The 23435-nt window shown below is 44.5% G+C and overlaps 1 protein-coding gene and 1 long non-coding RNA gene across 3 annotated transcripts in view; one reads left to right on the top strand and one right to left on the bottom strand.

Moving 5' to 3' along the window:
- Positions 1–23435, top strand: part of MAP1B (microtubule associated protein 1B) — a 101804-nt gene that overhangs the window by 62443 nt on the left and 15926 nt on the right. The window contains exons 1-3 of one of the 2 annotated variants that reach the window (XM_045446637.1): positions 6548–6871; positions 10017–10099; positions 12676–12816. In XM_045446637.1, the coding sequence (XP_045302593.1) occupies positions 12685–12816 (132 nt within the window). In that variant the 5' untranslated portion in view covers positions 6548–6871; positions 10017–10099; positions 12676–12684. Of the gene's footprint in view, positions 1–6547; positions 6872–10016; positions 10100–12675; positions 12817–23435 lie in introns of those variants that run through there. The other variant, XM_045446631.1, reaches the window with a different exon arrangement.
- LOC123581085 lies at positions 2334–4412 on the bottom strand. The gene is made up of 2 exons (XR_006703591.1): positions 4307–4412; positions 2334–2504 (listed from the first exon to the last, which is right to left on the bottom strand). It is a non-coding gene; the product is annotated as an uncharacterized LOC123581085 (long non-coding RNA).

A 23435-nucleotide genomic window follows, 5' to 3' on the forward strand; every position in this document is an offset into this window, starting at 1 on the left:
CTAAGACTTTTTGCAGCAAAAGGCTCTCAGCATTCTCTAAGAGCACCAACCTAAAAATACACTGATGCCCCCCAGATCTGGTCCAACCTATTGCCTCAGCCTCATCCACATTTCTGCCTGCTTGTTGGACAGAACCACTGGGAACTCCCATAGGAACTTCAAACCCAGAGGGCCCCAAGTCAAACTGATTGTCATTTGTCTTCTGTCCTCCCTTTAAAATGTCTTCTTAGCTAAGAGCCTGGGTCTGGACACCGACCACTGGGTTTCCATCCTAGTTTCACTGTGTATTCCCGTGGGCTGTTGCTGAACTCCCCAATGCCTCATTTTCTTCATCAATAAGACGAGAATAGGGCTTTCCTCATAGGATTAGTGTACAGATTTAATGCAATAACCCAACATAAAGAACTTAGGTCAGTGTCTGACCCAGGGCAGGTATGCAATATATCTTAGCCATTTTTATTATTCATTCCTTTATCAAATATTGATTGAGCTCCTGCTGTGTATGAGACACTACTTCTGACTTCTACTTCCCAAAGGAGACACTGTCAAAACTCCAAGTGTCCCCATTAAACTATCTTCCCTTCAGGCTAGGGCTAGCATCCCACCCATGTTTTAATCTCAATGCTAGTTTATGAAGGTAGCGCTAACTTGCCCAAATTGAACTCTAGAAAACTGTGTCCTCTAACTAATTCACATTGTCTTAGTAAATAGGGAATATAGCATCTCTTACAAAGGCCAGGAGAAGCCCAGTAAGATTAAAAAACATTCTCTGAAACCTACTTTGATCTCAAGAAGGTGAGGTCTAATTGTTGAACCACAGGAAAGTGCCATTTTTGAGTTGACGCGAGGTTGAGATTGGCAATCTCATGGTTTAACTGAACATTTGGCAAGGTATCTGGCACAGGGCAGGTGTCCCTCAAAACAAAAAGAATTCCCAAACCTATATCCCAAATGCAGGGAGTATTCTATAATATCCTAAGGCAAATGTATCTCAAACACATCTTAATATTATTTTTTAATTTTTTAAATGTCTATTTTAGAGAGAGAGAGAGCAGGGGAGGGGCAGAGAGAGAGGGAGACAGAATCCCAAGCAGGCTTCTCACTGTCAGCACAGAGCCCCATGCAGGGGCCACACTCATGAACTATGTGATCATGACCTGAGCTGAAACTGAGTCGGACGCTTCACCAACTGTGCCACCCAGGCGCCCCAGGCAAATCTTATTTTTAAAAAATTAGGATTTAGACCTTGTAAACTCCTAAGACAATCTGAGAAGCATTGAGGGGCAATGGCAAGAGTGGGATCAGGAGTCAAATGGGCTAGATTTAACACCTAGTTTTATAGCTTATTTTATTCCTGTGTTGCTGGACAAGGCAGGTGGCTCTTACTAAAACAGCCTGCCCCACGAACTTCAATTTCTGGGTTTGTAGAGAAAGAATAATAATAACAATCTTTGTGATACACCGAGGTAACATGCAAGTCAAAAGATTTTATAGGGGCACTTGGGTGGCTCAGTTGGGTAAGCATCCGACTTTGGCTCAGGTCATGATCTCGTGGGTTGGTGGGTTCAAGCCCCACATTGGGCTCGCTACTGTCCACGTGGAGCCTGCTTGGATCCTCTGTCCCCCCTCTCTGTCTCTCCCCTGCTGCACTCTTTCTCTCTCAAAAATAAACAAACATGAAAAAAAAAAGGTTTTATAAACCATGCAGTGCATCACAAATGAAAGGTAGTGCTCTTAGTATTTTAGCACCTATTCCCAAATAGAACTGTCTGGGGCAGGCATAGGAATTGCTTTTGGCAGCCGTACAAATACAGTAGTCACTCACCTATGATCAGGCCACAGTTCACCCCTGAGGCTTGTCTTTTTCATCTTTGAAGATAGTGGGGGGCATGGAATTGTCACCAGAGCTCCTTCAGGTACCCCCCCTTCCAGTTCTGTGAGATGAGGAAATTCTGATTTCTTATGCCATAGGAGTGACAAGTTCTTGTCACAGGCTCTCTCCTTGGCTGCTGGACTCCTTGAATTTTAAAGGCAGAAGGCATTTCTTTCTTGTGCATGAGGAGCATACGTATTTTTCTTTGTCTGCAGCAGGTTTCGTTTGGGGAACAGGGCACTGGGACCTCCCACCTTGCCCTGGCCCAGACGACCCGGTTCATAGGCCTGAAACACCATCATCAAGTTTTAAATGCACAAACCAGAGGAAATTGCTCTGTAAACGGGAAAGTACTAGATAGATGTGGATCTCTGTTTTTGCTGACAGTTGGAGTTGGCTCCCCTGACAGGTAATATATAGCCCTTCGCTAGCGGTGCCTTTCTCCCCCCCCCCCCCCCCCCCCCCTCCATTTGTAGCATTCTAAAATCTGTACCTCGTTGAAGAAACAACTTTCCAGTTGTCGTCTCTCCCTTAGCTGGTGCCCATGTTGGTGTTGCTGTTTTTCCTTAGCTGTTCTCTAGGTAGCCAGGCCTTCATCCACACCGTCTATGGTACTTTCTACTTCTTTCAGCTAGGCCATAAAATAGATTAGAAGAAAAACGAACCCAATTACTTTCTTCCACTCTCTCCCACTTGTAACCCTTCGTAGCCTGGATTTTCATTCCTCTCCCTTGAGGCCTTTAAAAAAGGGGAAGAGGGGAGAGGAGACGCTAGAAGAATGGGATTTGGGAGGAGAACAATGCTGTAGAGAGGATTGGGAAAGAGGGTAGTACGATGAGAACCCTACAGAAGGGATCGGGGCTGTTGCTGCCTGGCGTCCCCATCCCCCACCAGGCCTGTGCCCCAGTACGAGTAGTTCCCCAGCGGCTGGAACAGGAGGGGGTGCAAGATGAGGCTCCCTCTGCCACCAGGAGCAGGGCCTGTTGCTAAGGCTACGTCTGCATCTGCATGCAGGGAACGCGGTTAGGACGAGGAGAAAGCCTCCGGGGTCCAGGAGGCATCCCTTATTTGCTTATCTGGGTGGCTAATGGTGGGGAAAACATAGAGCAGAAGACAGTGCAGAACCTGAGAGAAGGACAGGGTGGAAAGACTGGTAAACCCATGAAAAACTAAACCAAATGACAACAAGCAAGAAGAGCTAAATTCAGGAAATGTAGAGGAAAACCGGTATATTCTCAGATTCTATGATAACTAAATTCTGTATCACACAAAAGATGTCGAAGGTAAAATCCTTAAAAAGCTGTCTAATTCCCAAGCAATGATCAACGTATTTAAATTAAAAGCAATGGTTTATGAAGTCTCCTGAACGCGTTTATAATGGAATTCAAGTTCTTACTCTCTTAAAACAAGCGAACCCTCAACATTCGGAGAGCGATGTGACTTGCAGGAACATACATCAGAGGTGAAACAGAAGCAGAGACAAACAAGTTTACTTCCAACTGAAAAGAAACGCCATTTCCAGGAATATCAGGGGAAAGGTGGGAGAGAATTGGGCTCCGACTGTGCAGCAGAAACAAAGAGGGAGTGAGTCTCAGGGTGCGTGTGGGAGGCCAGCGTGCCTGCCGAGGGGCGAGGGAGTCAGCAGGCACTGGCTGACCAGTGGCTGACCCAGGCTGTGTGTTCAAGGAGACTCTTGGCGTCACAACTTGAAGACCTTTCTTTTGGACAGAGGTGGATCGGGAAGGGGGGTGAGGCTGAGAGCTACGTGAGCTGACAAAGGTGAACGATGAATGAGTTGCTTTTGATGTGTGAAGGCCCCTGGGAAATCCGACTCCTTCCAACGTCAGGAGTTTTACTTCCCTGGGGAGGGAAGCTGTGTGGGCTCCTGGCGATGCCTGGCTTTCTGTGTCCTGTGCTGACATTGTTGATCTTTGGGGACTGTGTCATCAGGAGGTACCAAGCCTCCTAGCACCTCTGTTTTTTCTAAAGGCGTCGCGGTGGCAGGAACCAGGAGCTGAGCTATCTAGCCTCCCTCGTGGTCATGATCTCCCTCATGTCTCAGGGGATTTCTTCCTTATTTCAGGGAACGGGGGTGGCTGTTAGGTCGGGCTCCTCAGCCTTCCTGCATCCAGTTCTGAGCCCTCACGCTGAGGTCCCTGGGAAAGACATGGCTGCTTGTAGCCTCACAGATGCACCGTGACTGTGTAACCCATGTCCACCCCCTTTTTTCTCTTTCTCTTTTTCTTGCTTAGACATGATGAGGTGGGATAGAGGGAACACAGGGAGAACCAACAAAGGCTGCTGAGAATGGGCCTCTGCTGCTTGGAGGCTTCCTGGCTTGCCTCCCTCTGAGAAGGGAGCCCAGGAGCCAAGTTCCCACCAGGGCTGGGGGTTAGCTGCAAAGGATAGAGAAGGAAAGAGGATTCACAAGACCTTTGCTGATGCAGGCGTCTCCCCTCTCTCCATACCAGCTCTCTCTCTCTCTTCAGACTTCCCCCAGCTCTTAGCATAGTTGCTTTGCATTATCCTGTGGATTCCTGCAGAAAGGAGGCCTGGATGTTATTCCAAATAAAAAGCTGTTATTAAAAGCTGCTGGCAGACCCATCGGGAAATAATTTTTAGTTCCTGCACCGAGTACCATTCATTTCTTGATTTCACCCGTTTAGCTAAATTTTACCCTGGGGAATGTTTTTTGCTCGTGGGGGTTGGAGGTGAGAGGTTTTCTCTTGGAAAATCTACTTTGGTGAGGAGGTAGAGTCGGAGAAGTCATTGCTTTTATTTTCTCTTTCCTTCCTTCCTCCCTGCCTCCCTCCTTTCTTTCTTTTCTCCCTCTAATGAAAACAGACTTTAACATCAAGACGTTCTGGGCCTGTGGCCTTTTCTTGATCTTCCAGCCCTTGCTTTTGGCTAAATAATCCCAGTCCTTTACCCCAGGCTTTCCCTTTCTAACTCTAGAATCTTCTTTAACCCTTTTTAAGATTCTGCTTCTTCAAATTGGAAGTTTTTCTAGTGCTGAATCACAATATCAAATTCCATTTCCAAAAAGACTTCCCTCTGGTTTTCACCTGGGGATGGAGCAGGAGGAGTGAGGGGGTGGAGAGGGGGGAACGAGGGGCAGAGGTGGGTGGGTGCGAGGGCTCTTTGTCTTCCTGGAGGCCTTGGCCCTGACTCTCTCTCCTGGTCACCAGTGCATTTGCACCAGTGAGTCATGACCCTTCTCATTTTCTTCCTTCCATACTGAATAGATATTGAGGCTTTCTTTATTTTCTGTGACTTGCATTTCTAGATGATGCTTGCAAAGTGTTCATTTTTCAGGAAAAGGAAGTGGTAGAAATAAAGTTCTGCATGGTGATCATTAATGGAGATGAAAATTAAACCTTCAGGCTCAAGACATACAGAGCGATTGCCCTCTTATGGGCGATCTGAAAGGTTTCATCATCGCTGGTTGTTATTTTCATCAGGGGCTCCCTCCTCCTCTTAGTGCTTCTCTGACTTTGGATCTGGCATTCTCTCCCTTGCGCAGGGCTCTTTCATTAAGCAGCTGCCTGTCTGTGCTGAGACTGTTGGGGGTCTTGCTCTGGCCCCAGCTGGGACGGTGTCACTGCTAGGCCAGTGTGTTCTAGGACTTATGTGTGGGGTATGTCTGGGAGAGAAGGCTCAGCTGGGTGCGAGAGAGAAGGTTCCAAGTCTTATAGGGATTGGTGGGTAGTGGGTGCCAGTGAATTCCGTCATGGTCAACCTGTTCAGAAACCAGGAAGGAGCCTGTATGTGTGTGTTTAGATAGATATTAAACTCTGTGGAGAAGAGACTATAAGCATCCTACAAGTTATATACTTAGAGAATAACATTTTGCTTTCAGAGATTTCAGAGTCTCCTGGATATAGTAAACCGTAAACCACTAAAACAGCCCAACCCTTAAAAATGCATAGATTGAAATAATCTGTCAGACTTGGAATGACTGAATAAAGTCCCAGCAATAACTGAAAATTACAGGCTTATGTGAGTCTCAAAGATAGCCTTTGGGATTGTACGGACAGAGGTCTCATTGTCTGCAAGGACCCTGCTGCTTCAGGGGTCCCCCGGGCCATCCTCTTTTGATTTTACAGACTTCTTTTTTGTCATACAACAGTCCCTGCCCCATTCACCCCAGGATCGAGCCCTCACAATTACAGTGAGTTTTGTGGGGAATCCCTCAAAAGGCTTTTTCTTATCAAAGCAATAAGCAACACAGTCATTCCATCTCCAGCCCCTGCTTTTGCTTCCCTCAGATCGATGCTGAGGAGAGTTGACTATTCACGGGGGCTGCCTAATGGTTTGGCTGTGAGCAGTTTCTGGGGAAGGCAGACTATAATGGTAGAGAGAGAGAGAGAGGCCGCAACCAGGTTGTCTTTCTTTCCTGGGAACTTCTTTTCTGAGGCAATTGAATGAGACCTTTGCAGGCGAGGGTGGTGGCCTCTCCTTCAGAATGCCTGGCCTGTTTCCCAGTGTGAAACATTCCCCAAATATGCAACTTTGCAAGCATCCCGGCCGCCTGCCGCCTGGGAGAGCTGGCGTTCCACTGGGGGGGCGGGGGGGGGGTGTGCCGGGGCGGGGGCATGGGGCTCCAGCCCCTTCGGCAGCCCCTGCGCTCGCCAGATGCCAGCAAGGCCCAGCCCCTGGTTACATCGTCCAGGGAAAGAATCTGTCCAGCAGTCTGGCTGTGACAAGACCTTGAAGCTTCTCTCTCTCTCTCTCTCTCTCTAAATCCCCTCCTTCATTCAAATCCAATCCTATAAAAAGGCTTTTGTTGAAGGAGCAGCCATGGCATCTTGGTGCACGTCTGTGTCACTGCCTTCAGTCTTTCCAAAGATGGACAGAAAGTACATCGTTAGTTGAATTCCTGAGCAAACAGGTCTGAAAATTGACTTGGAGGGAGTAGAGGTAACCGGCGGCTGTCACATGGCATTTGTTGGGGCTGCAAGTGAGGAAGCCAAGGAGGAAGAGAGCTGCTCGTGGTTGGTAAGAAGCCCTGTGCCAGGGAACGCCTGGGAAGCAGGGTCTTTGCTGTGTGTCTGGGGAAGGACCTGCTTGAGTGGGCGAAGCTCGGACCGCCCTGGACTATGGTTGCTTAGATGTGCGTTTGGAAGCTGCGGTTAGCAGAATTGGGCACTGCGTAGATCCCTTTGGAAAGAAAGGGGCTCTGATTCCTTTACCATCTCTTGGGGAGGAAGCCGCTTGTGTGTACCTCGCTCAGGCCTCCCTTTGTGGGTTCCTACAGGATAGAGCCAGGACTGCAGTCCTACCGTGGCATTGTGCTCCCTGCGCACGGCTTTGTGTGTCGGAAATAGTCACGTCAAAAGTATGATCAAGGAAATGACCATTCATTTCTCCTTGGTCTTCAGCTTTTGCTTGATTTCGTCTCAGCTCTGTGCTTTTGAACCTCCCCCACAGTCTTTGTTTCAAGGAGGCCACTGATGAAAGGACCTAGAAAGGGGGTGGTTTTCTGGGTTTTGCTGATTGTCATTCTATCATTTGCTTATTCAATTTGATGTTCTTTTGCTTTAGCGTTAAGTGCATATGGCTGTCCAAAGCAAAAACAACCAAGCCAAAAAAACAATGCCCAACAAATTATAGATTTTGGCATTCATAATAAGCATTCTTTCCCATGGCTTAAATTTATTTTTCTTGAAGCTCAGTCCTTCGTCTGCTTGAACTGTGTGCCATTGTTCTGTTTTGGGGTTTCTTCATTTTCAGGCATTTGGAGTAGAATACCACACACTTTTTTTCACCCTCTTTTTTTATGTGTCGGTACTCTGCCACCTTTGACTTTTTTTTCGCTTTTTGCCAATAATCTGTGAATGCTTTCTGGCTTCTTGCTTCCTGAAGCACATCCCTGCTATTACTCCCTTGGCTTTTCCCCTAACTCTCCCCTGGTGCTTACTGTTCTGCCGCGCCTGTTTTTCCAAATCCTGCTTCCAGTTACCAACCCCACAGAGCGGGGCAGCTGGGGGCTGTACAGCCAGGTGCACCAGGTGTAGGTCCTCACTCGAACACTCCCTAGTTGCGTGACCTGGGACTAGTTAGTGCTCCTTTGCAGACTTCTCTGTCCTCAGCAGTAAAAGGGGACAATCACAGTACCTCTGTCAAAGAGCCCTCCAGGCGATTAAATGAGTTAGTACTGGTGAGGTGCTTAGACCTTAGACTGACATCATTATTGTTTAGCTTGGGCTTCTTCTATTTCTAATGAAGGGTTTATTGAGAGATATTAGCTCTTAGGAAAGAAGATAATGGAGGAGAATGGGTTTGATGATGTGATGGCGGTATTTCAGTATGTTTGTTTCTATAGGACTTCTGGTCCTTCATGATACAAAGGAAGAAAGTCCCTGTGGACCCTAGACTGGTTTCTTGAGGTACAATTCACATGTCATACAGTTCACCCATTTAAAGTGTACTGTTCAACAGTTTTGGGTGTACTATTAATTTTAAGTTTTGGTAAAATACATAATTTTGGTAAAACACAGAATTTGTCAGTTTAACCACTTTTAAATGTACAATTCAGTGACACTAGTTACATTTATAATGTTGTGTGACATCACCTCTATTTCCAAAGCTTTTTCATCACCCCAAAGAGAAACTCTGTGCCTATTAAGTAGTAACTCCCCATTCCTTCTCTCCCAGCTTCTGGTAACCTCTGATCTGCTCTCTGACTCTATGAATTAACCTATTCTAGATATTTCATGTAAGTGGAATCATACAGTATTTGTCCTTTTGTTCTGGCTTAGTTCACTCCGCATACTTATTCCAAGGTTCTTCCATGTTGTTGCACACATTGGAACTCCATTCCTTTTTATGCCCGAGTAATATTCCATTGCCTAGATATACCATTTTTTGTTTATCCAGCCATCCATAGGTGGACATTTGGGTTGTCTCCACCTTTTGGTTCTTGTAATAATGCTGCAGTGAACATTGGCATACAAGTATCTGTTCAAGTCCCTGCTTTCAATCTACCTCGGAGTGAAATTGCTAGATTGTATAGTAATTCTATTTTAGCTTTTTCAAGAACTGCCCAGCTATTTTTCTGGAAAGCAGTTGCTTTTTGATCATTCTCTATTCTTGTATTCCTCTCCTTTGGTGTTTATTTCCCCCAGATTTCACTCCATTCTGTCTTGTCACCCAAGTTTCCTTATACTTCCAAGCAGCAGACATATTCTTGTCTACCCTCCAACGACATGTTTCCCCTCCATATGTCTTGAGGGAACACCACTCTTTTCTCTTCCTCATCAACTGGTAGAGCATATATAGCCCACTGTGGCCACACATCCACCTGGTCACTTGTTGTCTAATTGTCCAGGAAAGGGGAGAGTATACGTAGAAGGTCATCTACAGGCCTCAGTCTACTTCGACTGGAGATGGTTTCCGACACCCAGATGCCCCTAAAACCTTTAAGGTGTGGGAAATCAGTGATGTGGAGCCAGAAGCCCTCTAAGATTTCAGTCCTCCTTAGGCTCCTTCACCCCTGCAACACCTTGCTTTGTTTTTCTCCATCAACTTTGCTTGTCTTTACAGGCAGTTTGACCACTCTGTCCGGCCGGAGAGTTGTTCTCCACTCTTCATTTGCTCACAGTTTCCCCACTTTTCTATGAGCAAGTGAATTAATTAACGAATACTCCAACAGCCTGTAAGCCTGCCTCAGACAGCCATTCTGGTTGTTGGGTAATTGTTAGCTGGGGTTTCTGGATGTCATTCATCTCACAATCGGGCTCCTAATTAATCTCCGCACCATTCTCACCAGAAGAAAGGCTGATGCGGAGAAACATCCCCAATTACCATGAGAAAGGAAATGTCAAGAGCCCCGTTGAGTTTTCCTGGCATCCACCCCTCGTCTCAGATGAAAACCGCCATTAACGCGCTGAGGCAGCTTGGCGGGCAACCCTGAAAACTCGAAGGTTGTGCGAGTATGAGGAGCCCCAGACACCCGGACCCAACTCTGGGAGGGACCTGCAGGGTCCGTGCCCTTGTGTAGGATTTGTGTTTCCCAAGATCGCGTGGAGAGTCTCGGGGCTGCGTGCCCAGCAGAGTCTCTGCTGTCCCTGCAGCCAGCAGGGCAGTTTTAATCTGGAAAAGCTAAAGGTCTCCCCTTTTGTCTGTGTTTTTGTGTCTCTAGGACAAAAGATCCTTCATCACCGAAGTGACGTTTTAGAAACAGTGGTCCTGATCAACCCTTCAGATGAAGCAGTCAGCACTGAGGTAAGCATCTGGCTCTGCGGGGTCTGGGGCAGGGCCTCACGCGGTGGACAGAGACCACCATATTGGAAGGGCAGGGGCAGGTGGGGCAGGAGAAGGACTCAGGAGAGGAGAAGTTCTTTACCCCCAGTCAGCGGCTGGTTCTGTACGTGATTACCATGCCCTTCCCGATGAGGACAAGGTGGAAGATGCTAGCCAGAACTAGAATACTTTGTATAGTCAGGGGGTTATGAAATCTTGGGTCTTTATGGAGGGTGTGCTGCCGGGATAGTGTCTGGCTGGGATGTAGCAGGGGGAAATAGACTGCAAGCCCTCAAACCAGGACATTCAGCACACAAATTTGGAGAAAAATGGTATCTTGAGGCAAACCCCCTTCAAGCCATTCTGCTCCCCCTCTAATCACCACTGAAAGGAAGATACATGGCTATCAAGAGTATAGGCTTTGGTGCCAGACTCCCTGGGTTCTGCCACTTTTTGGCTGGTGGCCTTGGGGAAGATTATTTATTGTCTTTTTGTCTCAGTTTCCATCTTTGTGAAATGGAGGTCACAACAGCACTTACCGTGTTGTGATTAGAAGTATCAAATGCTTAAAACAGAGTGTGTAACCACTGAAATATAAATGTTGGTTGTTCTTATTAATATTATTATTACTATCATTTGAAATCGTTGCCAAAAAGAATAGCTGGGTATTTCAGAGACTACTGGAAGATTAGAACTTGGCTGAAGCCAAGAATCCCTGGCCCCCTCCAGGTCAGAGGAATTGATATATCTCCATTTCCCACTTCTTTTATTACAGTTTAGTACTGTTGAGATTGGTTTGCTTCTTGGACATTAAAGTTGCCATAGTCCCTGGGGGACCTTCATTATCCACAGCATCTCTTCTGCTCATGCTTTGAGCCTATTTTTAAAATTTGAGAAATAATCCACATACCATAAAATCCATCTTTTAAAGTGTGCAATTCATTGGTTTTTAGTATATTCACAAAGTTGTGTGCTCATCATCGCTGTCTATTCCAAAACATGTCTGTCGCCCCTCAACAGTCCGAAACCCATTAGCCAACAATCCCTATTCCTCCCACTTGCCAGCAAGCACTAATCTACTTTTTGCCTCGGTGGATTTGCCTATTCTGAGTATTTTGGATAATGGAATCATACCATATTCTGTATGGCTTATTTCACTCAGCATAATGTCTTCAAGAGTCATCATATTGTAGCATGTATCAGTTTTTCGTTTCTTTTTTATGGCTAAATACTATCCCACTGCATGGATGTACCACATTTTGTTTATCCATTCATCAGTTGATGGACATTGGGTTGCTTCTACTTTTTGGCTATCATCATGTAGACTGTTTTTTTCTTTTCAAAGATTATTTATTTGAGAGAGAGAGAGAGAGAGAGAGAGAGAATAAGCAGGGAGGAGCAGAGAGAGAGGGAGAGAGAGAATCCCAAGCAGGCGCCACACTGTCAGCACAGAGCCCGATGTGGGGCTCGAACTCACAAACTGAGATCATCACCTGAGTCGAGATCTAGAGTTGGATGCTTAACCAACTGAGCCACCCAGGTGCTCCTATGTAGACTGTTTTCATCCCACTTCCACTGGCTCCAGATCAGCAGGACCTGTTTGACGGTCCATGAAGGCACAAGGTTGAGGCACATAGCAGGGTAGTAGTCTCTCTGTGACTAACAGAATCAGGAAGTAAAGACAACTTGAAATGGAAAAAGGAAACATGAGGAATTTCTTTAAGGAATTCAGGCTTGCTTGTAGAGCAGATGGTGCTGGAACAGTTACTTCAGCCCATATGTGTTTCCTTCATCAGAGCTTAGGGTTCTTGGGGGCCATGGGTCATATCCTGTTTACTTTTATATCCCTCCCTTGGTGTCTAGCATGCTGCCTGGCAATTTGTGCTGAACTGAGCTGTGATCAGAACGAATACCTTGGTGCTTGGAGCAGCGTGTCTGCTGAAGGACAGGCTGGCTTCCTGCCACTTAAAGAACAGAGAGTTCTTTCGTGCAAACCACTTACGATTCTCTTTAAAAGATTCCCATTTGCTGCAGCCTTTTGTTTATGTTCAATGTCAGGCACCTTGCTGATCCCACTGGAGCTGGCGTTTGGAGATGAGCTTTTGGTGTATGGCTTGGAAGGAAAGGGGTCCTGTAAGGGAGGGCCTGACTTGGGACCCTCATTGGGAACCTGTGCTTCCTGAAGCAGCAGTCAGGGGATCTGGACTATACTTGGTGACTCAACCTGTGAGATATCCCTGAGTCTCATAGGCTGTGTGGTGCTAGCAGACACAGCTGTGGAGCAAATGATTGCCAACTGTATAGACTGCTTTGAGAAAGGCAAGGAAACTAGGGGGAGAAAGTCAACTACCACGGCTGGCTTGGCCATCGCAAACATGGAAAATGGCATTCCTGGGCGAGCTGATGACCATAGTCGTTGGCTCTGTCCAGTTCCCTCGGGAAAATGAATGAGTTTCATTGGTAATAGATTTCAAGCCATACCTGGGCCAGCCCTGTCCTGAAAGTGGGATGGTGGCATTGGATATGGCTCACGTCCTGCTCCCTGTGCTTTGTTTCAGGTGCGCTTAATGATCACTGATGCTGCTCGACACAAGCTGCTCGTGCTGACAGGACAGTGCTTTGAAAATACCGGAGAGCTCATTCTCCAGTCCGGCTCTTTCTCCTTCCAGAATTTCATAGAGATTTTCACCGATCAAGAGGTGGGCTCCTGTCTAGAAATATCTAAGCTTTACAGTTGTTTGGTTACAGTTGTAGCCTTAGGCTCCACTTTGAAAGCACTGGGTGGAGCTGGGAGAAGGGGAGGGAATGTCTCACCTTTCAAATAAGTAAAACTGCATGATATGACATATGACAGTTCTGTGACTCATCACCAAAAGAATTTAGAGCACCCATCTATAATGAATTGGTACCATTCTTAATGTGCTGGAGATACCAGTGGAGGGGGCTTAGATGGCAAAAATGATGGAGAAAATTGGAATGACAGAGCCAAAAAGAAAACCCAGGTTTCGTCTTCTCTGAGAGACTACTCCAAAGATCTCTTGGACTTTTGGTAGGATTTAACTGCCCTGATCTCTTTTCAAATTTGTATTTACTTTTCCTGGTCTAATTATTTCTGATTGGTCTTACTCTTCATGCCTGGTCCCAATGTTTGACCCAATCATGCAGGCAGGGCTCAAGAAAGGAAGGCAAGTAGGAAAATGGGGCACATCCATGCCCCAAGAAAAAGATGGTTAAGGTCGCTGGACTAAACCTGGGCATTAATATTTCAAATAAATAAATCTTATTCGGTGATGATACAGGTGAGGTGTTAAATACTATAGGACATTAGTGGTATCTGGTAAAATCAGATTGAAGAGTTTAATTTGGTTATTTCTGCTGGAGAATTTATTTTGGCTGGGAAAATTCTCTTTCCAAAAAAACTGCCTCTTTCACTTTGTTTCTTTGTTTATAGTAGTTAGACACTTCAGGGCCACCAGCTTAGCAGGTTGGGACCTGGCCATAGTGGATGACAGGTTTCTACATGGAGGGGTTGAGGGATGTGTGCACAGAAGGAGTCTCTGTGTCCATTTGAAACCATCTTCCTGAGAACTTCCTGAGATGCTGGCCCCTCTATCTCCCGCGTGTTGCAAAGGGCCATCTGTCTTTCTGCATTTAAGCTTCTTTAACCCTGGGGTTCACAGAGAGGTCCCTGTGTACCTGTCATTGCCGGCAAGAGCGGTAAATAAACCTCCCGGCTTTGTTTGGCTTGCCCGGAGGCTTTGTGAAAGCTCTGGCCAGGTGACATAACAGTGTTTCACTCTCCCCCCACTGGGGGAATAAAAAACTGTGAAAAGGAACATTTCACTTAACATTTAAAGCCCTGGCTTTCAGAAGGTGTGAGGTCAGCTGGGTTCTGAGGCAGACAGCCCTGGCTCCCCACAGCAAGAAGGGGCCCCAGGGCACACTCATGGCCCCTTTACCTTACCATCTTTACCACTTGAAAATGAAGGCTTTTGCCCCATCTTTCTCCAGAGCTTGTTATCTGTCCACCTCCAAGGCTACTAGAGTTTAGCCTGCATGATTGGAAATCGCTGGACTAGACCAGTGGTCACCATGATTGCCTACTATGGCCTTGGAAAAAGGGTTTGAGTTCAGAATGAGTCAGTAACAAAGCGACCGTGAAGGTCACTGGTGTTTAGTTTTGTTACATTTATCCAGTCCTTGATACTAGTCACTCCACAGAAACCAGAAACACCATTTAGGAAAAAAAAAAAAAACAAACAACAAAACTGCAGTTTTTTAAGAATAAGAATAGCTAAAAATAAATGGACTGAAAAATATAATTATCAGTACATTTTGAGCTTCAGGTTTTGGGAGTCTTAGTCATTGGAAGTCAACTACAAAACCAGAACTTACAGATAGAACAGTCATCTGGCTGACCCATTCCTCCCTGAAATCCGAGGATGTGAAATCACATCTCCTGGGACATTTTTCAGTCTGTCTCTTAGTGAGTTTTTCCTTATTTGTCTCACTGTATCTTCAAGGAAGGAATGTGCTCCCTTTTCCACCTGGTGATGTCTCTGACACCCTTCACCAACACTGCCAGTTTTTTTTTTTTCTTTCAGAATAATTATTTTCAGATCTGCACACTGTTCTTCATAAAAGAAGATAGTAAAAGTTTCTTACATTCTCTGGTCACTCTCAACCAAACCCGGTGGCAGGATGAGATGGATATGGGAGAAATTCAGGAGTTGTCTTGGTTATGTTTCAGTGCCTTGGCATTATGAGACAATTGGATACATGAGTTGAGGGCTCAAGGAACTCAGAGCTGAGCTGGAGATATGTGTAAGCCATCAGCATATTATAAACCAGACGAAGTGATCTAGAGACAGAAGCATATTAGAAGAGAAAGGGGCTCTAGTCTAGCATTTAGAGGTCATGGCCAAGGAGAAGGAGCCAGCCATTTCAGTTGGCTTGTTCATTTGGTTTTAGTCTAATTTCTGTAAAATGCCATGACTCATACTGGACACCGTACTACAAGGGTCACTAACCGGGTTAGGATTGTGTGTCAGTGATTTCTGTAGTTTTCAATGTAATCATCTTTTAAGTCTGAAAGTAACTTTTGACTGTCAACATCCTAATTAAATGTCAGTGGGGATGGAATGCAGGCTTTAAGGAGTGCTGCCATTTATATAAATTGGGGGCTCCCCTTAAGAAAAAGAAAACAAAATTATCAATACACAGTTAAGTACGGGGCTTTGGGAGGGGACCATGCCAGTAAGAAGCCTTGAAGTTTAAGCTTCTTTAGCTTTATGATCAATCCATTTTACTGTCAGCTAAAATCCCTGAGTCTTTTTCATGAGTGTTGTTGTTAAGTCACATTTTCCAATCCTGTACTTCATGCAGCTGGTTTATTGGACCCTGCATTTATCCCTTTAGAATGCCATCCTGTTAGAGTTGACTTAGCCATCATCATCCCAATGTCAAGGGCTTTTGTAAATGTTTTAGTTCTGCCATCCCACATTTTACTATGCCTCCCATTTGCAGGCCACCTACAGATTTGATAAGCATGTCTTCACCATTTTTATCCATGTCAGTGATCACCAGGACATAGATGAGCCCTAGGGCAGCCCATCATAGACCTCTGTCCAGGTTGACACTAAGCAGCAGGATTTATGACTGACTTCAAATCCATCTAATTCTGCTATCACACTGTTCAGAGATCTTATTAAACGTCTTGCTAAAACCCAGAGATACATTGTCCACTGTATTTCCTCATTAGCCAAGCAAATAACTTAATCACAAAAGGAAATGTAGTTAGAGTAGGCCTTGTGGTTTAGAAATTCAAGTCTTACTTCATTATCTGCAATAAAGCCATTTATTTCCTATATCTTCCTTCCTCTTCCAGTATGCCTGCATTTAATTAGAAAAATTAGTTAACAAAAAAGACTGTCTTTGCCCCAGTATTTCTTCCAGTCATGTCTCTCATCTCTATTTGTGGGAACAAGGGAAGGGTAGTGTGCTTGAGAAGCATTAGCAGGCTCATGTCACTTCCAAAGCAGCCACTCCCGGAGGATAGTACATATTGAATTGGCCAAGTTCAGTGCAGTTTAACAAACATCTATGGAGCTGATGGTGTATGAGGGAAACACAGATCATGATACAGAGTTACGAGGATGTGTTTCCTTCTGTTCGGGAGCTTTTACTATAATGGACTACACTACCTACTATGATGATAATTTCCAAACTCTTTTAGAGGAAGACTGTTTCAGAGTCCCAAGATTTACTCACAAGTTTCCTTGCCGCTGCTAACACTGTTGGCTCCTTGCGGTTCTCCTCTATGAGTTGCATAAGCATTGAGTGAGTAGACACTCTTAAGACTTAGTCTTTGTCCTGAGGCTCTCACTCCAGCATGCCTGTTGGTATGCAGGTCTGGAAGCTGGCTTGGGAATGGGAGGAGGCAGGGGCTATTTCTGCTGTGTAGCTCCAGGACTGTGGCAGTTTTTCCTCCTAATCCATCTGTCTCCTTCACGACGGCCTCTCTGTAGCCCTGGCCTCTGCATCCCTAGCTCCTCATGCCTGGTACGCTGCTGCTTCTCTAGAGGGACCAGATTTTCCCTTTCTGAAACGAAACCTGTCCAGTGCTGACTTTCTTTCCTGCTTTCCCTTGTATTCCATACTTTTCACCAGGCTCTCTATGGTTTTTCAATACCCTTGACTTCCTCAAAATTCTGCGCAAACTTGCTTTCTTTTGGGGTCACATCTTCTTTGTTTCATAGGAACTTCCCAGCCGGAAGTGAAAAGATGGAAAGTAGGGAGGTATTCCTCAAGTCTTTTTACCTTCTCCTTGAACTTTGTGATTAAAAACCCTCTACACACAGCTAGCTCGTACCCTTAGCTACCATACCCCTCAGAGGGAAATTTCAAAAACTGAAATGAACTAAACTTAATTTTAAAATCTCACTATTAAAGACTCAGCAGTTTGAGTTTTCCTAGATTTCTCACATAAAATGTATTATAAAGCATGAAGAGTTTGTATGTACTTTACGTGAAAATGAGGATTGAGAGAACCCTATTTTGGCTATAGTAATGGTGATGAGGGTCTAAGCTAATTATTGGATGACAAACCCTATTTGGTACTCATGTTTGCTTTGGTCAGCAGATAATTTGAGTGAAAGCTCCCCCAGATGTGCTTTTTTTTTTTTTCTTTTTTTTCAGTTTTCTTGCCTTCCAAAATAGTTGATATTTGAAATTGTTAAGTCAGAGGTAAACAGCAAAGTCAAAGGCTTCTTCTTCTTCTTCTTTTTTTTTTTTTAATAATTTATTGTCAAGTTAGCTAACATACAGTGTAGTCTTGGCTTCAAGAGTAAATTCCCATGTACTTACATACAACACCCAGTTTTCATACCAACAAGTGCCCTCCTCAATGACCATCACCCATTTTCCCTGCACCTCTACCCCCACCCCCATCAACCCTCAGTTTATTTTCTGTATTTAAGAGTCTCTTTTTTTTTTTAGAGGATATTTATTTATTTTTGAGAGAGAATGAGAGAGAGAGAGAGAAGGGGAGGGGCAGAGAGAGGGGGAGAGATTGGATCCAAAGTAGGCAGGCTCTTTGCTCACTGCATAGAGCCCGACATGGGGCTTGAACCCACAAACCGTGAGATCATGACCGGAGTCGAAATCAAGAGTTAGAAGCCTAACCGACTGAGCCACCCAGGTGCCCCTTTATTTAAGAGTCTCTTATGGTTTGCCTCCCTCTCTGTAACTTATTTTTCCTTCCCTATGGTCTTCTGTTAAGTTTCTCAAATTCCACGCATGAGTGAAAACATGATATGTATCTTTCTCTGATTGACTTATTTCACTTAGCATAATACACTGTAGTTCCATCCATGTTGTTGCAAATGGCAAGATTTCATTCTTTTTGATTACTGAGTAATATTTCATTGTATATATATATATATACACACCACATCTTCTTTATCCATTCATCAGCTGGTAGACATTTGGGCTCTTCCCATAATTTGGCTATTGTTGACAGTGCTACTATAAACAGTGGAGTACATATACCCCTATAAATCAGCACTTTTGTATCCTTTGGATAAATACCTGGTAGTGCAATTGCTGGGTCATAGAATAGTTCTACTTTTAATTTTTTGAGGAACCTCCATGCTGTTTTCCAGAGTGGCTGTACCAGCTTGCATTCCCACCAACAATGCAAAAGAGATCCTCTTTCTCCGCATCCTCGCCAACATCTGTTGTTGCCTGAGTTGTTAATGTTAGCCATTCTGACAGGTGTGTGGTGGTATCTCATTGTGGTTTTGATTTGTATTTCCCTGATGATGAAAGATGTTGAGCATCTTTTCATGTGTCTGTGAGCGATCTGGGTGTCTTCTTTGGAAAAGTGTCTATTTATGTCTTTTGCCCATCTCGTCACTGGATTATTTGTTTTAGGGGTGTTGAGTTTGATAAGTTTTTTTTTTTTTTTTAATTTTTAATGTTTATTTTTGAGAGAGAGACAGAATGCAAGTGGGGGAGGGGCAGAGAGAGGGAGACACAGAATCCAAACAGCCCTAGGCTCTGAGCTGTCAGCACAGAGCCTGACACGTGGCTTGAACCCACAAACTGTGAGATCATGACTGGAGCTGAAGTCAGACTCTCAACCGACTGTGCCACCCCAGTGCCCTGATAAATTCTTTATAGATTTTGGATACTAACCCTTTATCTGATATTTCATTTGCAAATATTTTCTCCCATTCCCATTGTGATCTGAAAATATGTGTGGTATGATCTCAATCCTTTTATATTTTTTGAGGGCTGTTTTGTGACCCAGTATGTGATCTATTTTGGAGAATGTTCCAAGTGCACTTGAGAAGAGTGTGTATTCTGCTGCTTTTGGATGAAAAGTTCTGAATATATCTGTTAGGTCCATCTGGTCCATTGTGTCATTCAGAGCCATTGTTTCCTTACTGATTTTCTGCCTAGATGATCTGTCCATTGCTGTAAGTGGAGCATTAAAGTCTCCTACAATCACAGTATTGTTATCTATACACTTATTTATGTTTGTGATTAACTGATTTATATATTTGAGTGCCTCCACATTGGGGGCATAAACATTTATAATTATTAGATCTTCTTAATGGATAGAGCCCTTATTTATGAAATAATGTCCTTGTTCATCTCTTGTTACAGTCCTTGTTTTAAAATCTAGTTTGTCTGATAGAAATATGGCTACTCCAGCTTCCTTTGGACATCCAGTAGCATGATAGATCGTTCTCCATACCCTCACTTTCAATCTGCAGGTGTCCTCAGGTCTAAAATGAGTTTCTTATAGGCAGCATATAGATGGATCCTGTTTTGTTTTGTTTTGTCTTTATCCATTCTAATACCCTATGTTTTTTGATTGGGGCATTTAGTCCATTTACATTTAGAGTGATTATTGAAAGATGTGGATCTAGTGTCATTGTGTTACCTGTAGGTTTTGTGCTTGTGGTGAGGTCTCTGGTCCTTTGTAGTCTTTGTTGCTTTCTACTCACAGAGTCCCCTTTAGGATCTCCTGCAGGGTTGGTTTAGTGGTCATGAACTCCTTTAATTTTTGTCTGGGAAAGCCTTTATCTCTCCTATTCTGAATGACAGCCTTGCTGGATAAAGGATTCTTGGTTGCATATTTTTCCCATTCAGCATGTTGAATATTTCCTGCCATGCCTTTCTGGCCTGCCAAGTTTCAGTGGACAGGTCTGCTACTACCCTTATGTGTCTACCCTTGAGTTAAGGCCCATTTGTCCCTAGCTGCTTTCAGAATTCTCTCTTTATCTTTGTATTTTGCCAGCTTCACTATGATTTGTCTTGGTGTTAACCTGTTTTTGCTGATTTTCAATAGAGTTCTCTATGCCTCCTGGACTTGGATGTCCTTTTCCTTTCCTGGATTAGGGAAGTTCTCAGCTATAATTTGTTCACCTAAACCTTCTGCCCCTTTCTCTCTCTTCTTCTGGAACTCCTATGATAAGGATATTATTTTGTTTCATTGAATCACTTAGGTCTCTAATTCTCCCCTTGTGGTCTAGTAATTTCCTTTCCCTCTTTTCTCTGCCTCATCATTTTACATACTTTTATCTTCTGTATCACCTATTCTCTCATCTGCTTCTTCCATCCTTGCTGTAACTGCATCTAGTTTATTTTGCATCTCATTTATAGCATTTCTTAATTCATTGTGATTATTTCTTAGGTCCTTGATCTCTGCAGCAATAGATTCTCTGCTGCCTTCTATGCTTTAGTCTTATGACTATTATTCTAAATTCATGTTTAAATATGTTGTTTATATCTGTTTTGAGCAGTTCTCTGGCTGTCACTTCTTCCTGGAATTTCTTTTGAGGAGAATTCTTCTGTTTCATCATTTTGGCTAGTTTTCTGTCCTTTGTGTGTTTTAATAGCTTGTTATGTGTCCTGCACCTGTGAGTACTACTACATTAAAATGGGGTCATACACTGTCCAGGGCCTGGCACTTCAGGAAGTGTTTTTGGAATATGTTATGTGCTCTCTGTTGTTGTGACTCGGGTTGCTTTATCTCCCTACTTGTAGTGGTGGATTGTTTGGACCTTCCATCAGGTGTGCTTTGATTTGTGCCTAGAAAAAGTAAAAAAGGGGGGAGGGTTGGGGAAGCCTACCCCATACAAAGAGAGGAATGAAAGGAGCGGAAAAAGAAAAAAAAAAAAAGACCAGGCACAGAATCAAAGAAACTCTAAGGCTTAATCCAGAAAGAGAGAGAGAAAGAGAGAAAAATAAAGAAGGAGCCACATAAAAGGTATCAACAGAACAGAGTAAAAATGCCTGATTAAACAACCAGAACAGAAAAAGAAAGAAAAACAAAAGACATATTTATATATAGCAGGAATTTACTAAAAGTCAAATCAGAAACTATGAGCCTGATTCTAAAGTGGGGGGCGGGGGGAAGAAGAGGAGGTAGAAAGAAATGAAAGAAAAAGTGAAGAAAGAAAACAAACGCATCAGCCTAACATACAAAACTGCAGGACAGTTGTCTGTTGGTGTCTTGGAATCTGTGGCTATGCTGGTCTGGAGGAGGAGCCGGCGGGCTTGCTCAGTGTCAATCCCACTCCGGTAGATATGCAGTTACCAGGCACGGAGGGGCGGGGTTTGGTGTAGTCGGGTCTGCCTCCACTGGGGACCGCTGTCCCCTTTCCCTGAAGCCCACCGAGTTGGTGACGGGGAGGAAAATGGCAACACCCCAGTCTCTCCTCCCCGGACCGGGTGTCTCAAACCACGCTGTTCAGGCAACCTTCCCAGAGCAGCACAGGTGGCTGGCTTGCCCCTGCTGCATAGTCTCCCAGTCTCCTGCGCCTCCAAGGTGCTCAGCTGGGATTCAAACCCCGATGTCTTAAAGGATCCTGCACCACACGGACCTGGTTCTTGGAGTAGCGCCACTCCGCCCAGCTGACAAAGGGCCTCTTGGCTGGTACCTGAAAGGTCTTTTATCGTTGTGGGCGGGGAGCAATACACCTTCTTCCCACCATACTCAAGGAAGGAGACTGTTCTCTCCCAGGGCGCCCTTGAGATCACTACTGAGCCCTGGGGCCTGCTCCTCTTCCCCCACCCAGGTGCGTGCATTCTGCGGCAGCTCCGGTTCAGAGAAAGTCGCGCACCCCTGAAAACTCCGATCTTTAGCTCCTAAGGCTGTTTTTAAAGTAGAAACTGGCACACTCCATATTTCTTGTTCTCCAGTGCGTGTTCTGAAGAGGTTTTTCTCCTGTCCAAACAAATACCACACTTCCACAGCCTCTCTCTCTTCCTTTTGTCTCTCCACAGAAGGGGTTCCCCAACTCCGTGCCTAGGCTTCTAATTTTCTCTCTCCCACTTCACAAACACGCACCTCTGTCCCACCAAGCTGTCTCTTTCCTCCTGTGGAGATTTTTTTGTCACTCCGCAACCTTTATTCCTGGCTGTTCCAAGTGTTCTGGCCTCAATACAGCTGTGTTTGAGAACAAGGGAAATTCCGGTCTCCCTACTTGTCTGCCATCTTAACTCCTCTCCCAAAGGCTTCTTATTTTGCTATCTTGTGACCCTTCACATAAAATGTAGGACAGACACACTAACAAAACAAAAATGGCCATTTTACTGTAATCTAATATAGGAAAATTCAGAGTCTATACATGATCCCTTTACAAATACGCATATGAGTAGCCACCCTGGGAGGTTGTGTGAGACAGAGGACACCACTCTAAGACCGGAAGGCAAGAGTTCAGACCTGCTGGCTTGGGGATGCCGGGGCCAAGTACAATCTTTGCGTTACTCTTTCATAGTTTAACATCAAAGACACAGAGCTCTTTTCACTTGAAACTCTGGGCTGATTTATGAGCTTTGCTGTAAGTGATAGAAGAGTGCAGTTTATAACATGATTCTTCCTCACTATTTACTAAGCCAAGACCATGAAACATATGGCTGTCATATGGAGTGAGAAAGAGAATACCATTTTTATTAAACTGACATTCTCTGTTTTTATTCCAATTTACTCTTCTACATTCCCATCCTATGGTAGTAAACAATGCATTGAAAAAGTTTTGAGCCAAATTTGATCTTAGCCACTCATATCTAGTTTGCCCTGAGAAGAGCAGGAGTTGTGAGGGAGTAGAATGTCTCACCTTGAATTTAAACATGAGCAGACGGATATAATTATCCAGTTGCTTTAATCATCATGATTTCAATCAAAGTATTTGTATTTGCAGAGAATCTACTGGGTGGACCACTCATGTTTTAAAGATGCTAGAATCAGTAATTTTTTGTTGTCATGTGCAGTCTAGAACTATCTGTCTCCAATGGGAGGAAAATCACATCAAACTTTTGTCTTTCGTATCTACCAAATTCTAAAAGTAGTCAACAAGTGCACTAGATCTAAATTCCTTTAGTGTGTCAGTAAGGCCTCTTTGCCAAGCCCAATGGAATAAAAGAAAACACTTTATATAAGTGGTGAAATGATTCACATAGGCTTCCCTGTGATTGTTTAAAGGGCATTTTTGCATGGCAGGTACCTGGGAATGAGATCCAAAGTATTTCCTAACTGCTGTGGCACAGGCACGATTACTCAGATGGTCACTGGTCCTAGAACTGGAGCAGCGGTCTGGAGTTCCCCTCCTGGGCAAGAACAGATGCCATAGGGGTCCCAGAGGAGGTGCTGGTGGTGAGGAGGGGTGGTTGAGGCAGAAGGGAGTGGTAGGAGGGGTCAGTACAGAGGCTATTTATTCACCTACCAGAATGGAAATATTTCTGCATTTACCCAACTAGCATCTCTGAAATCAGCCCTGTGCACACCCAATGATCCTGTAATACT

This window comes from Leopardus geoffroyi, chromosome A1, assembly GCF_018350155.1.
Source record: "Leopardus geoffroyi isolate Oge1 chromosome A1, O.geoffroyi_Oge1_pat1.0, whole genome shotgun sequence".
NCBI classification, from domain to species: Eukaryota; Metazoa; Chordata; class Mammalia; order Carnivora; family Felidae; genus Leopardus; species Leopardus geoffroyi.